Source organism: Halichoerus grypus, chromosome X (assembly GCF_964656455.1).
Source record: "Halichoerus grypus chromosome X, mHalGry1.hap1.1, whole genome shotgun sequence".
In the NCBI taxonomy this organism is placed as follows: domain Eukaryota; kingdom Metazoa; phylum Chordata; class Mammalia; order Carnivora; family Phocidae; genus Halichoerus; species Halichoerus grypus.
In genome coordinates, this window is record NC_135727.1 from 20,771,584 (window position 1) to 20,787,363 (window position 15,780).

At 38.7% G+C, this 15,780-nt stretch overlaps 1 protein-coding gene across 1 annotated transcript in view; it reads left to right on the plus strand.

Annotated features, from left to right (window-relative positions):
* LOC118554172 (fibrous sheath-interacting protein 2-like) overlaps positions 1–15,780 on the plus strand; it is a 70,024-nt gene that overhangs the window by 25,996 nt on the left and 28,248 nt on the right. Inside the window, exons 14-16 of the mRNA XM_078065250.1 lie at positions 1,094–1,130; positions 5,704–5,737; positions 9,315–15,733. Coding sequence (XP_077921376.1) covers positions 1,094–1,130; positions 5,704–5,737; positions 9,315–15,733 — 6,490 coding nt within the window. The remainder of the gene's footprint in view (positions 1–1,093; positions 1,131–5,703; positions 5,738–9,314; positions 15,734–15,780) is intronic.

Sequence of the window (15,780 nt, forward strand, 5' to 3'; positions counted from 1 at the left end):
AGGGAGTATTACCAAAGAATTTGTAGACATACTTTGAAACCACCACAACAGTATTATCTTCACACTTAATTTTTCAGGTTTATACACTATTAATTCCAGCTCCTTCCAAAACTGTACACATGCAAAAATATGCTCATACACAAACTCAAAAAGGCACATAGAATTTTAAGTAAATGTTTTCAAACAGATCGTTGGAATTTACTGGTTACTCCAAATACACTTTACATTTATTAGGAGAAAGATAAATAGCAATTTGCCTTGACTTTGAACTGGCTCCAATTGGTAATACTACTTTCTATTACTCAGAGCATTCTGTTTGTCTAAGACTTTAGTGGTGTATGTGTATAATTGATATACACCATTCCAGTATTCCTATGGAGATATTCTACATGAAGACTTGCTTTACTATAATTACCTAGAAATATTTTCTAATATCCGCTTATGGAACTTTGCTAGGTGGCATGTTAGACAGTATTTGAGTGGGAAGAGATTAATGACTGTTAGACTAATAAACAAACATTGATCCAACACCTGTGTTAAAGAATTGATTCAATAAATAAGTGTTAATGAGTGCTTACTATATGCCAGACACTGTAAACTATAGCACAGTAAGTCCTATAATAGAAGGAAGTACAGGGTGCTTCAGGAGCATTGACAGAGGATGCCTGTCTGTGTAGGTGATTTCAAAAGGCTCTTTGAAAGAGGTGACACAAGCTGAGTGAATCCTAAAAGGTGAGGAATTTGGAAGAGCGATATTAAAGTTATAAACTAAATAGTAAGGGCACAGGCAAAGGGAATTGCATGTTGTTCAGGATCTCTGGAGCACAGAATCTATGTAGAATGGTGACCAGAGGTGAGGCTGGTGAGGTAGGCAGCGGCCCCAGATCATAAAGTATATTTTATGCCTCCCTGGCAGTCCCTGGAGGGTTTAAACACAGCAGTGACAACAGGGAATAAAGACCTATTAATAGATGTTAATTATCATTTACAAGTAGCTTGGGAAGGCTACCAACAAGTAGTTATTTTCTTTTTCTCTCTGAAAATTCACCAACAAGTAGTTATTTTCTTTTTCTCTCTGAAAATTCACCTGTAGCTCAAGGAATCTTCCCTTCTTGTGATTCGTCAATTAAGTAAGTATCTAAGAAAGCTTAATAAATTAATGTGTTATTTTAAATTAACCTTTTAATAATTACACCAGAGTGCTGCTTGAGGGCAGATGCTCCCATGGAATCTTTAGTTCTTGTAGTTCTACTTGCATTCATTTTTTGCAACCTCTCAGGACTAAGCTAAAATTACAAAGCAGGCAAAGTTATTTATGTTCTTTCACCTTCCCTGTAGTCTCACTTTTGTTCTGTACTCCCCTAATCCCCAGGGCCTTCACTCCCCTACCTCTTCTTTCAAGGTAACTTTCTGGGATCTATACCTATTCTTTTCCCCTCTCCACATTCAAACATATATTACTTGTGCCTTTTGAGGTTATTGGTTCTCTAATGATGATGAATTAGTCTACCATACAGTATTAATGACTTAATCTGGTACCCCATCCTGAGGATATTTGTACTGCAATCTAAAGTAATGAATCTCTAATGATACAAAAATCAAGGACAATGGAGAAGATTTTTTTTTTTTTTTTTTTTTGGCCTAGGTGCCTCTCAGCCCTGAAACCTTGGTGGCCCCTTAGTCTGCTAAAGTGCAGTTCCCCTCAAACTTGAATATTTCATGCATATCAAATAACCCCTGATGGAACACACATATCCAACACCATCATCTTCTAAACCCTCAAACCAAATGAGGTCCAGGATAGGTTTTATAAATTCCGAATTCTGATGAAAATGGTTGGGTAAGGTGAAGTAGCGTGTGGTGGTAAATGGTATTGACATTCAGAGCGAGCTTCCTAGAAGAAGGATTTTATGCTTAGGAGTGATGAAGTAAGTTTGACTTACTGAGTGCTCATAAGATGCAAAGATGCTGAAGGAAACTGACTAGCCCAATATTAGGACAGTTTAAAGAAATAAAGGTGAGGAGTGATGATTATGTAGTTTTAGAAAGTATTAATTCCTGCTTCCCTCTTCCTCCTGCCTTCCCACCACCCTAGACTACAGAGCTACAGAATCACTTGAGTCTTTTCAAAAGCAGATGCTCTGGATACCCTTTTGCTAAAAATCTTAGCTCAGCTAAGATGAAGAGCTCTGCACATGACCTGGAGCTTCTTCCCCATTCCTCTCAAATACACAGGGTTAAAGTACTTTTAGCTATACCTAGGACAATTCCAGGCCAGAGCACAATAAAACATGGCTAACAAGACCATCTGGTCTGACTCTGCCCATTGCACCCATGTCACATCACCTTACCTTACAGAGAGGAACACAGGCTCAAGAGCTTGGACTTTGTCCTCTTTCTCTGATGCAGCTCCTTGCTTCCCAAGCCTCAGTGCTAGATGCATCACATGTGTTCCACCACTTTCCTCTCTCCCTTCTCTCCTCTCAACTTCTTCTCTGTTTTTCCTAACGCTTACACAAAGGCCATACACAGTAAGCTTAACAAAGTAGAATTAGAAACCAAAGAAATCAGGACAAAAGGAAGCAAATGTGATAAGATAGCCTTGGGGTAGACAGTTGGAATAATTAAGCTTTGCATTTAGATACTGAGTATGTTCTTGTGATTGGGATGGAAGATGGGAGGACAAGACCATGCTCAGAAGTCTGTATTTCATCCACTGAATGACAGTTTAATGGTTTTGAGTTGGGATGTGATATTATCAAGTCAATATCTCTGCTGAACACCTGTGACAACAGCATGTAGGACAAATGAAAGATAGTTAAATAGGCGCCCGTTACAGAAGTCCATTAATGATTTATGGCCTTCCTTTTGGAGTAGAGAGAAGTATGCATCTAAAACATGTTAAATGGGAATTTCTGTGCCAAACTTTCTTGAGAACCTACAATGTTCAAAGTATAGTTCTGGGTATTAGAGGGATACCAAGATGAAAAAGCACTACCTCTGACCTCAGTTGTGCTTTACACAGCAACAGGACAAAAGATAGGGAGACTTGAGGAATGCCAGAGAGTGAACTGAGTGCAGGGCAGTAGATAAAATGTCAGGAAAAAGGAAGGCCACCCGTGGTACCACCTAGTTTTGGGGTTTCAGATTAAACCACTGATGTCAGGATACAGAGGTGCTGCTTTAAATTCCCAGTTAGCCACTGGAATGAGTAAATAGATTTGGCAATAGGATAGGCTACGTGTGTGGAGGAGCAGGAGGTATCCGGCATCACCTCAAAGCTATGGGCCTGAGATACAAACAGAAGGCCACCAATTACATTAAAAATTAGATACTCAGAAGGATTAGGCCGCCTAAAATTTAGGCTTGTCACATTAATCCTCAAGGGGTGCTGGGCAACCATATGAAGATGTCTTTAAGTTATCTTCTGGATTAAAGTGAGTTTGTATGGTGGAGAAGGTCAGAAGCAGAAAGGTATATTTATAGTTTTGTGACATGGCAAGTTAAACTGTGAAAAAGTGTGCCTTCTCTTTGGGGCTTCTGGACTAATGGTCATTAATATCACTGCCCTCTTTAAGAAGTAGGAAGTTAGCAGTACAGATGACCTAAACCTTAGACACTTTTCTCTAGTAGCGTCAACCTGTCGAGGAAAACCACCTAAGACTAGGGAAAAGTAGGTGGAATATCGTGTCACTCCTGGAATGGTGATGGACCTTTCCAATATAACAGCAAGTTCATTTGCATGTTTCTGCTCAATTGACTCCAACAAAAATTTGATAATTCGTTGTGAATTGTAGATTGTATGTGGTATCACAACTATTTTCTAGTGGTCTTATATGAGGCTTTCTCATTTATCTGGTTAGTTTTGTTCTCAGATCTTTGCTATTTCCTTTTATCTAAATGCGTGCCTTTAGGACAGAAAGCCTTTGAGGACAGGTAGCAACAAATACACAGGACTCACTGGGTTCCACTTGCTGCCAGTTGTATGAGTTAGAGAGAGCAGAAAAAAGAATCTGGATGCATTAGGTTGCAGAGAACCTACAAGAAGATATTGAGCTGGAGTTGGCCTGAGAAACTAACTGAGTCTTAGAAAAATAAATGAAGCCAAAGGATAGGAACTGTGTCACTGACATCAGCACTCATGCTCCAGGTTCCATATTACAAAAAGGTACTAGTCCGAGGATGGGCTATTGCTCCCTAACCCTAGCTGAGACCTGTAAGTTTTTCTTTTCCTACTAGGAGTTAGGTTGTAATTTCAGAGATGGGCTATATTTTTCAAAATTGAATTGTAGGCCTTGGGGGAAAAAGAAATTTTGATAACAGAAGGGCAGGCCAAGTAAAAATGAAGATAGAGTATGCTTTTTCCTTTAAGAAGGTCGGGAAGAAGAGAAGCAAATGATCCATGTAGGCAGGAAAATATGAAAATAAATTGGAATTAGAGTCTTAGGCCTTGTTTTTTATAACTTTTTTTAGTATTCTATAATTTACATGATTGTGTTGTTCTCTTGCTACAATTTAGTAAAATATATTTTTGGTTCCATGTAGTAGGTGATAATAAATAATTTTGATTAAAACAGAGAATAGATTGCAATGACATGGCTGGAGCTAGAGAGTATAATGCCAAGTGAAATAAATCAGTCAGAGGAAGACAAATACCATATGATTTCACTCATATGTGGAATTTAAGAAACAAAACAAATGAGCAAAGGGAAAAAAGAAAGGCAAACAAGAAACAGACTCTTAACTATAGAGAACAGAAGGATGGTTACCAGAACTAAAGGATGGTTACCAGAACAAAAGGATGGGAGAAATAGGTGATGGGGAGTAAGGAGGGCACTTGTCGTGAAAAGCACTGGGTGATTAAAATAAAAACTTTTAAAAAAGAGAAAAAGGAATGCCTGGGTGGCTCAGTCTGCCTTCGGCTCAGGTCACGATTCCAGGGTCCTGAGATTGAGTCCCGCATCAGGCTCCTTGCTCAGGGGGGAGCGTGCCTCTCCCTCTGCTTTCCACTCCCCCTGCTTATGCTCCTGCTTGTTCTCTCTCTCTCTGACAAATAAATAAATGAAACCTTTAAAAAAAATAAAATAAAATAAGACGAAAAAAAATCATAGAATAGAATATTATAATACCTAGAAAAGGGCTACATCTAATTTGGTATTGCATATGATCAGAAACCCATTATTTTAATCCATCGTTATCAAGAATCATCCATGGATCTTTTCCTACTGTAGGGTGAGGGGAGGAGACTAGGAGTTTTGAGGAGGTGGGCAGAAAGTGAGTTATCAGGAAGCTCTGATCAAGCAGAGCAGGCAGAAAGGACTAGCCCACCCCCTCTCTCCCCAGCCCCATGCTCTTCCCAACTCACTACGAAACAAACGTGGCTAAGTGGTTCATGAATAGTAATATCAGACAGATGTTAGTTTATGCAGCAGCTGTTTACTATTCTACTGTTTATTCAGCTATCATTCTACTCCTGTGAGTAATGGAGCATGTCCTGTACCCACGGGCCAATATCTAAGTAGGAGGCTAAATAAGGGAATTAGACAAAAAATAAAGCCTATTCTTTTTTGTGAATTGCTAGGGAGAAAAAAAATCTCCCAAGCACAAAGGATATAATCTGATTCAATGCTTAGGAATTGGGGGAGGGGGGAGTTACATAAATTATTGATCAGAAGTAATAAAATTAATCTCTTTACTTTTCAGACAACAACAATATCAAAATTGCTGTCAAGAAAAAGTATGTATGATGAAATTCACTGATAAAGCAACATGTTAAGGATATTTTGTAATATGAAATTAGAGAAAAGTCTGTGAATCAGACAATGAGCAAAATCATCTGCTGACATTAGTCAGTTTCCCTCTTTGCCTTCTTCTCTTCTTGACTTTCACTCTCAGTTAATCTTGAGTTTTGCAGGGGTCCAAAGTTACTGTTATTGGCCCTTTGGGCAAGGGGCTCAGGAGGCTAGATTAAGGGAGCATTAGGAGGTTTAGTTATCATGAGAAAAGCATCAAATACCACAAACCGGCTCCATAATGGGAAACCATTCAGGGAAATGCCTTTGCAGACCACTGAGATCTGGCTTAGGGCTGAGCATCCTGTCCCTTGGGCATGTGAGCCAGGATGCCTAGATCTGTCTCCTAATTTTCCCGGGAGTAAGAAAAATCTTAGGATGGTACTCCATCAAAAGAAGGGACCTGGTCACCTGAGAACTGCAACTTGGACCAGGCAAAGATGAGGGTGAATTTGATGAGCCCCAACTCTGGGGCTAGACAGAGGAATTATGAACATGAGAGGGGTTCAGGGGAGTAGTGCACACACACACTCTTTCACATCTACACCCACTCAACTCAGAGAACATGCAACAAACACAAAGACCTAGACATACTGGCACCCAAAGGATATTTCTTGGTTTAATGTATAGTGAAAATAAGCTGAAAATCAGATTCTATTTATCACATTTCATTTCATTAAAAACTTTAGGAATGCCCTTTTTTTTAAATTTTTTTACTGTTATGTTAATCCCCATACATTACATCATTAGTGTCAGATGTAGTGTTCCATGATTCATTGTTTGCGTATAACACCCAGTGCTCCATGCAGAACGTGCCCTCTTTAATACCCATCACCAGGCTAACCCATCCCCCCACCCCCCTCCCCTCTAGAACCCTCAGTTTGTTTCTCAGAGTCCATAGTCTCTCATGGTTCGTCTCCCCCTCCGATTTCCCCCCCTTCATTCTTCCCCTCCTGCTATCTTCTTCTTTTTTTTTTCCTTAACATATATTGCATTACTTGTTTCAGAGGTACAGATCTGAGATTCAACAGTCTTGCACAATTCACAGCACTTACCAGAGCACATACCCTCCCCAGTGTCTATCACCCAGTCACCCCATTCCTCCCACCCCACCCCTCACTCCAGCAACCCTCAGTTTGTTTCCTGAGATTAAGAATTCCTCATATCAGTGAGGTCATATGATACATGCCTTTCTCTGTTTGACTTATTTCGCTCAGCATAATACCCTCCAGTTCCATCCACATCGTTGCAAATGGCAAGATCTCATTCCTTTTGATGGCTGCATAATATTCCATTGTGTATATATATATATATATATATATATATATATATATATATACACCACATCTTCTTTATCCATTCATCTGTCGATGGACATCTTGGCTCTTTCCACAGTTTAGCTATTGTGGACATTGCTGCTATAAACATCAGGGTAGGAATGCCCCTGTTTTATATATCAAGGTTGAAAATGCCTCTTCTCAGCTACCTTAAGAATAATAATGTACGTCTTCTGTACATTTTCTGTGGTATTAAGAAAATAATATATATTGAAATTCTTAGCTCATATGTATTAGAACAGATTTGGACCAATTTAGACCAAGAAGGTAAGTAACTTACCTATTAATGGTTAGCTATTATTCTGAGAAGTGTTTGATTTAGGACATGTTTATGTAAAAGAAATGTTTCTCAACCATATGTTGTCATCCCAAACTATGTTTTTCAAACTCAATAGCCATTTTCTAGTCGGGGCAGAAGGTGACAAAGAATGCATTAAGAGAACTAGATAGTGGTGATGTTTGCACAACATTGTGAGCGTGCTTAATGTCACTGAACTGTATGCTTTAAAATGGTAAAATGGTACATTTTATGTTCTGTTTATTTAATCACAATAAAAATGCATTAAAAGATTTGGGAATTGGAGTGGGGAAAAAAATGGCTTTATCTGAAGTGGTTCTCAAACCTTCTCTAATGGATCAGGAGAGATATGTTATATTTGACAAAGTGTTAACTTTTCATTGAATATTGGCCTAAACCTGAACAATCTGGAAGCTAACTCTGGAGGTAACTGGGAGGCCACAACCACATTCGAGGGAATCTGGTGCCCAAATGCCAGGATATCAAACAGTGCATAGCCAGAATGCAAGGCATCCCACCTTTGCTGCCAACTTGTATCCACAGCTTTGAGAAATGTCTTTGAGAGTGTCTGCAGAAGGTATGCATTCTTGGTCTGGCTGTCTTGAGGGTAACAATAACTTAAAAACAAATACTATTTTATTATAGGCAGGAGGATTTTTATGTTCCCAAAATATATCTGCAATAAGAAGTACATAAACAAGTATAGAGTTTTGCAGGTGCAGTTTGCATCTGCCCCCGGTCCAGTCTAAGCTGTGACAGTGAGTACAATTAACCATTGAGGAAAAGGTCATTCAGGTCTGGTCCCTGGGTTTCTACTTCAGCTCACAGTGAAGGAGACCCCCAACTTCCCTCTACTGCCCAGCCTTCTGGCCCTTTGAGTCCATCCCAGTTCTAGCTCAGCCTTTTTGACCGAGATTAATGTGTTTCTTTATTTCATGAACCATCCTCTGCCTCCCTCTCCAAGACAGTTTGCACTGATAGTCTCTTGTTGGACCCAAAGCCTATTCATTTCTGCTAAATCATGACTGCTAATTGTTGACCATTCATTAAACCTTAACAAGTAGCTGTGGTCATCTGCATACATAAAAACACAGTGAATGGACAAAGGAAGGCAGCAGCCGGTGGGCCGCAGAGCCCACAGGCTGACCCTTCTGCTGTGGTACTTTTTCACCCTTACCTGCTAGCTGGACAGATGCCTACATAAAAGGAGGCTATCTCTGCGAAGGCACATAAATGTTTCGACTGCAAATTTTTTTCGTGAAATAGTTTGTCAGAGGTAATCTGGTTTGTATTTTTTTTATTATGTTATGTTAATCACCATACACTACATCATTAGTTTTTGATGTAGTGTTCCATGATTCATTGTTTGCGTATAACACCCAGTGCTCCATTCAGTACGTGCCCTCTTTAATACCCATCACCAGACTAACCCATCCCCCCACCCCCTTCCCCTCTAAAACCCTCAGTTTGTTTCTCAGAGTCCATAGTCTCTCATGGTTTGTATTTTTAAGAAATATTGCTTGGATCATCAACACAGTTTTACTTTTTGCCAGAGCATTTGTTTTCTATGAGTCTAGACACCCTCTTGGCTATTTTTTAAACCAGGAAGCCATTTATGCTCAGCAATAAATGCTGAAAATCAATGTTCCTAGGGATTTTGAATCAAATGGAATCGTATTCAAAGAACAGATCACAGCCACAGAGAATAAACCAATTTGAAATTAATCTCTTATTCTAAGTAGAGCCTTTCCTATGTTCTCTCTATACACCATGGCTGGATTCTAGCTATGCATTGTTTGATACAAGGAATTAAAGGTTAGCCCCTGTCCCTACAATAGAGTAAATTCATATGTGATTTCCCTTGTGTGCTGCTTACCTCCTTTCCAGGTAACTTCAGAAGAACTGAACAGTATAGTTCATAATATAATGACCTGGGTTGTGGCTGCAGTGACCAGTATATTATATCCAGCCATCACAAAATACGAAGAAAGGTTGCAAAATATTATATACCCGATGCCTGATGACTCTACCCTCTCTTCAAATAGCGCAAGTTGCTGTAGCACATGCAGTGAAATGCTTCTATATGAAACAGGTATTCAGGCAGAGACATTTCTGGCAGAGGCCTGTGCGGACACAGATGACAGGTCAATAGGGCAACCAGCGGCACCCGTAAAACCATCTTCTGCCCACAAAGAAAGAACAGTTACGGGAAAAACACATCACAAGAAAGGACAACCTAAAACCTCTGAACCTAAATATAATAAGACCGCTGAATCCCCCAAACTTAAAACCTGTAAACCCGACAGTCACCTTTTTGCACCGATTGAAACAGGCACAAAGAAATCTGAAGATGCTACCACTAAAACAGATGCCTTAGAACATCCACCATCTTCTGATGAAAAAGCAAAAGTCGTAAAGGAGATGCAGGAGTTAAAGAATGTTTTTGATAACTTTAAATATCACCTAAAAGAGGAATCTGAGTTGATTTTAGAAAATATTTTTCATGAAATGATGTCTGAATTAACCAAGACCATCCCCACTCTTGCTTCTGTTACAGCCAAAACTTTGGTTGATCAAACTGACACTGACAAAGGAGACTTGCTCTCCAATGTCAATATCTCCTCAGCAGCTGCTGAAATTATGGAAAATGTGCTTGAGAAGCTACAGTCTGCAGTTGAGAAAAAATGTATTGAGGTATTTGCACAAGAAAATTTGTCAGTTCACTTTAAATCAGACTTAACAGCCAGTGGGGAACATTTCATTTCACCAGAAGAAAAAACGTCAAAAGCTTCACCGCCTTATACTATGGAGAACATGAGTGGTATTGCAGAGGATATGGTTCATATGATTTTAGAAAAGCTGACATCTCTTGCATCTTCTAAGCAAAATGAACTTGCTCATCTTGAAATCACGACTGAACCTGCTTATCAGCAACACAGGAAAGATCCAACATATGCATTCCTTCAAAGAGCCAGCAAAAGTAAATCCAGTGCTGAACCTGATGCAGCCAATTTGATTAGCAAAGAAGACATAAAAAATTTAGTGTCAAATATTTTTTCCCAATCCTCTCTGGTTGGTTATATAGAGGAAGCAATCAACACTATACTAAGTTATATACAAATTGAACTTAATAACGAGAGACTCATTGCATCTGAGGAAACAGTGATCATCCTTCATCTACTTGATGATGTCTTGGCTCAGTTACATCAGAAACCAGCAAAAACAGATGTCCAAAAGAGAAGACTCCCAAGACTGAGTAGTCCTTCTGGCACTGAAGAAGAGCACAGACTCACCAGCACCAGCGTAGCTAATGATCCTAGACATGGATGCCTCTTTCCACCCATTAATGTTCCTGGCATGGTCCTTTATTCTGAAGATGAAAATAAAGAAATAGACAAGATTGTGGAAAATGTACTGATTTCATCTATCAAAGATGAAAAAGCAAAATTACAAGAACAGGCTCCTGATCACTGGTTAACAAGGGAAAATGCTGATTTAAAGTACAAAAGAAATATGAACTTATCTACAAAGCCTGCTTATCAAGACGAAGTAGCATTTCATGATTGGGGATTAAAGACTGACCTTCCAGCTTTTAATAATAAGGACCTTTTTAAGGGCAAGCCATGTTTGAATAAAGACCTTTTGATTTTCAGCCAAGATGAAAAGCATCAAATACAAAAAGCTTCAGAAGATATAATTACAAGTATTTTAGCACAGATGCTCCAAGACCTATCTTCTGGGCTCTCTGGTCACTCAGGGTATAAAAATGATAAGGAAGCTTCACTTCTTACATCAGGAAGCCCACAAGATCTGTCCAATCAAGAATGGATGAACCAGATGTTCTCTGCGTCAGAAATCCAAATAGTAGCTCAAGAAATTGTAGATGCTGTATTAAAAATACTTCACATAGCTTATAGTCACATTATCAGACATTCTTCATCAGTACCTCAAACTTCTCTAGATAATGCTGACGTACCAAATAAAGAGCCATTAGAAATATGGCTTGAGAGTAACAGGAAGGTGAAATTTTTATCTGTACTTGACATAGACCCTACAAAACATCCCTGGTTAGAAACTGAAGAAACTGAATCAACACCTGAACCTGTAGTTCACATTAATGATAGGATCACTTACACAGTTTTTAAGAAGCTGAACTCATTTATTTGTCCAAAATTGCAAAACTGCTTTAAACTAGAAAGCCATGCTGACCATTCAAAACCTGCACCTGACAAGAAATCTTCATTTCAATCTCACCTTAGTACTTACACAACTAAAGTGGTAAAAATTGTTTTGGATGCTATCCGGAAAGAACTCAAGTACAATAAGAAAAATCTAAATCTTGGGAAGTGTGGCCCTCCCAAAGACTTTATAGATACAGGAGTTTTTGCTGACAATGAAAAGGAATTAGACTTTGTTGTCACAAAGCTAAATAATGACATTATGACAAGTTCGTTAGCAACTTGCATTTGTGAATTGTTAAGTGGAAATACAGATAAAAGCAATGTTCTCCCTTCAGATAAGCTAAGGTCTAAAATCTCATATGAAACTGCTGAGATTGATCAACAACACCTTGTGCCTTCTCAGTGCCCTCATATGCAAGAGGAAGTCCACAAATGTACCAGACTGCAAGTGTTAGGTAGAATTGGGGATACCTTATATGACATGTTACACAAGCTCATAGGAGACCGTCCATGTTCTCCCCTATCTGATGAACAAAATAGAGAGTGGATCAATGAGAATTTGAGAACAACCACTGCATTGCAGTCTAATATTCAGCTCATTTCTTATACAATTCTAGAAGATATCATTAGAAAATTATGTAGTGCTGAGATGGATCAGATTTTCACAAATTCAGAATTTAAGGCTATCTCAGATTATATTGATACTGACAGCCTATCACTTGCTTTGCTTATTGAGGAAATGGGCATATGCTCTGACATAATCTCCAGCATGTTGTTCAGCGTGATCCAGCCAGGTAGTCAAGAGGTGACTAACAACAAGGGAAAGACAACTGCCCCCAAAACAGGAACCACAAAAGAAGAGCACCCAAATAAACTGGAAGTCATGGCCTCTGATATCTTTGAAATGGTTTTTGCTAAATTGAAAGGGTTTGCCAAAAGAAATTTAGAAACTCTGGGCACTATAATCAATGGAAATAAAAAGAGCAACAAGAGGTCCTGGGAAAGTGAAAGTATCAACATTTGCACAAACACACATGAAAAACAACTGCAGTCTGCTTTATACATGCATGCAAAGAAAGTATCAAGTACTATTTTGAAGGCTATTCAAACAGAATTAAATGTGAGCTTGCCAGATTTGGAAACAGGCATAACCAAGCCACTACAGGAGAAAGAAATGCTTAAGAATCTAGTCGATTTAATTTTAGGGCCTCCTCATATATTTAACGAAACTGAACCAGAAGAGCAAGGCATTGAAAATTACAGATACAGGCCAACCTATGGAAATTTTCTTCCAGGAGGGGCTGACCCAGAGTCCTATCTAGAAGAGCCTGCAGATACAGAGAAAGAAAGTGCTGGAGAGGGAAGACCACCAGAAGAAACTAAATCAGAATCTCTTAAGCAACGGGAACTAGAAAGAACATTTAAAGAATTTGAAGTAGAACTCAAAGAACCAGAAAAGTCCCCAGTTGTGCCCATTATAAGAAAGATTTTGAATGAAATTTTTCAGAATGACTTAATTGATCAATTAAATGTGCTTACTCTCTCCCAGTCCCCTTTATGTGACATTCCTCATCCTGGTGATAAGCCAGTTGCTCACAGATCAATTCAATCTATGGATAAAATAATGAATCCTTTAGTGTCTGAGGCAGATGTAACCGTTGTTGCAGATAATGTTGTTAGAACCATACTTCAAAAACTTTATTCTGCTGTCATGACGGATAGAAATGCAAGTGAAAATAGATCTAACATTATCACCTGTCCAGCAAATATCTCTTTTCCTGAACACGCCAGTGGAGAAGAGGCCTCTCTTCAGTGTACCATCCTGGACAGAAATCCATGCACACTTCAGTCCACATTTAGTAGTGGTAAAATGACCAAAATGAATGTAGTTGAAGATATTATACAGTCAGTATTAACAAATTTAGAAACATTTGCTACTTCCAAAGTAAAAACTCTCTTTTGTCCTCACATCAGTTTCACAATTCCAATGGCTTTGCCTCTACAAGAGGATGAGACTGCTTTCAGCCAACCATGGCTATCAATCAAAGATTCATATTCTGGTGGTCAGTTTTCCTATTGCTCAGTGGATCATAACAAGTCAGGAAAGACCACCTCAATATGTCAACTGACTGCCTGTAAATTAAATTCATATGCAACAGAAGTGGCTAGACAAATTTTACAAGGAATCAAACATAAGTTAGATAAGGAAATGAAAAGTCCATTCTTAATCCATAATATTGTGGTTTCCCACAGTATCCCAAGCCAGGCTGCTAACACAGTGTTAAGTATTCTGTCTACTAAAGGCAAATATGAAAAAAACCTGTTTGACAGAGAAATTGATCCAGGTCAGCCAGAAGCTATTGTTGAAAAGCTGTTCAATAAAAGTGACTATCGAAAAAAACTTCAATTTCAAATACTTGATACCATCGAAGGCATCTTAAGTGACATCTGTGAGAAAACACTAGACGAGAATAATCTCCTACTTGCTGCATCCACTCTTAACAAGTGTAACATAAGTGGGAAACATTTAGAAGCAAACTCTGAAACAAACCCCAAGTGTGCACATAAAGCTATTCCAATGCTTTTAGTTCCTAAGTCGTGTGTCACAGTGATTTCCAATGATATGGTGGATATTGTTCTTCAAAATCTAACTTCTGCTATCATGCTTGGCATAAATGCAAAGGATTCTATTTCTCTGAAATGGCCCCTGACATTTTCTGATGCATTTCCCAAAGCAGAGCATCAACCATCTCCTGTTACAGACTCAATGAATGAGGGGAGAAAGGAGATAATTACATTTGCAAGAAAGGGAAGAGATGTACAGCTGAAATCAGTTTATTCTGATGATAATCAGACAACTGTACTTAAAAAACAAGATGCCAAGAAGTCTGCTTCCAACCCATGTGAGGAAAATGTTCACTTTATTACTAAAGCCATTTTGAATAGATTAAAATCTTTTGCCACAGAAAGAATAGATTTGATACTTACTCTTGATACTAAGACTACAGAAAAAACATATGTTGGCCCAGAATTTACAAGTTGTAAACAAAACAACAGTGTATTTCTTGAAGCAAACCAAACGCCATCGGATGTGAATATCCTAGAAATCTCAACAGTTAGAACCGTTCTCAGTCAAGAGGTCACAGATTACACATTTGCTAATTACAGGGGAAAACATGGACCTGCAATTAATATATCACAAGCTAGTCTTAGGGAATATGCTGACATAATTGCCAATACCATTTTGATGCTTATAAAAAATGACATAGATTCAGAAATCCAAAAGATGTATTCGTATCCAAACAATACTTCATTCCAAGAAAACATAATTGTGAGTGAAACTGTCAACAACATCTTAAAGAGTTTACATGATAAAATATCTTTGAAGGCAAGTAGGTTTTACTCACAGCAGAATCCCAGCCTGTTTACACAACTAGCTGTACAAAATGAAATATTGCCAGGTCAAAGGAAGATGGAAGACAACTCTGAACTGTCTCTTTCTTCAAAATACTCATATCAAAACCAAATTATATCAGAAGCAGAAAACCTGAGAAGGGTTTTGGAAGAAATATTTAGAAATGGAGACTTTAGACAGGAGAAAACAACTGCCTTGTTAAGGGCGGTTAAGGAAATTTTAAAGAAGGTATATCAGAGGGTAATGGAAGACATAGACCACTGGCCTCCATTTAATGAACCCCCCCACTCTACATCTGATTCTAAAATGAAAACAGCAGCAGCTTGGAAAAAAACCTTGCAGTCACATATAAGCAGTGTTGCAAATGACATAGTTGAAAGTGTTTTCAGAAAAATGTTCTCAATAGTCATGACATCCTTATATGAAAAGAATGAGACCAGGGGAGAATTGGAAGCATCTGGCCGTGATGAATTACCGGTGACCCCATCAAGCTTTCGGGAATCAAAACAAGCAGAACGAAGTGTGCCCCCTGAACCTGTGATACTGCGAGCTTATCCTTACACAGGCAGTATCAGTGTCACTTCATTGGAAAACACCTTACTGCAATTTTCTCCATTGCGAGTGGGCGAAGAATTGGTCCAAAAGGTTCTCCAAAAGATTACGAATTTTGTTTTGCTGAATCTAGAAGAGAATTTGTCCCTGAAAGATCAGTCTGATGGAATGCAGTCTCTGAGGCCATGCAGTTCTAATGCTAGTT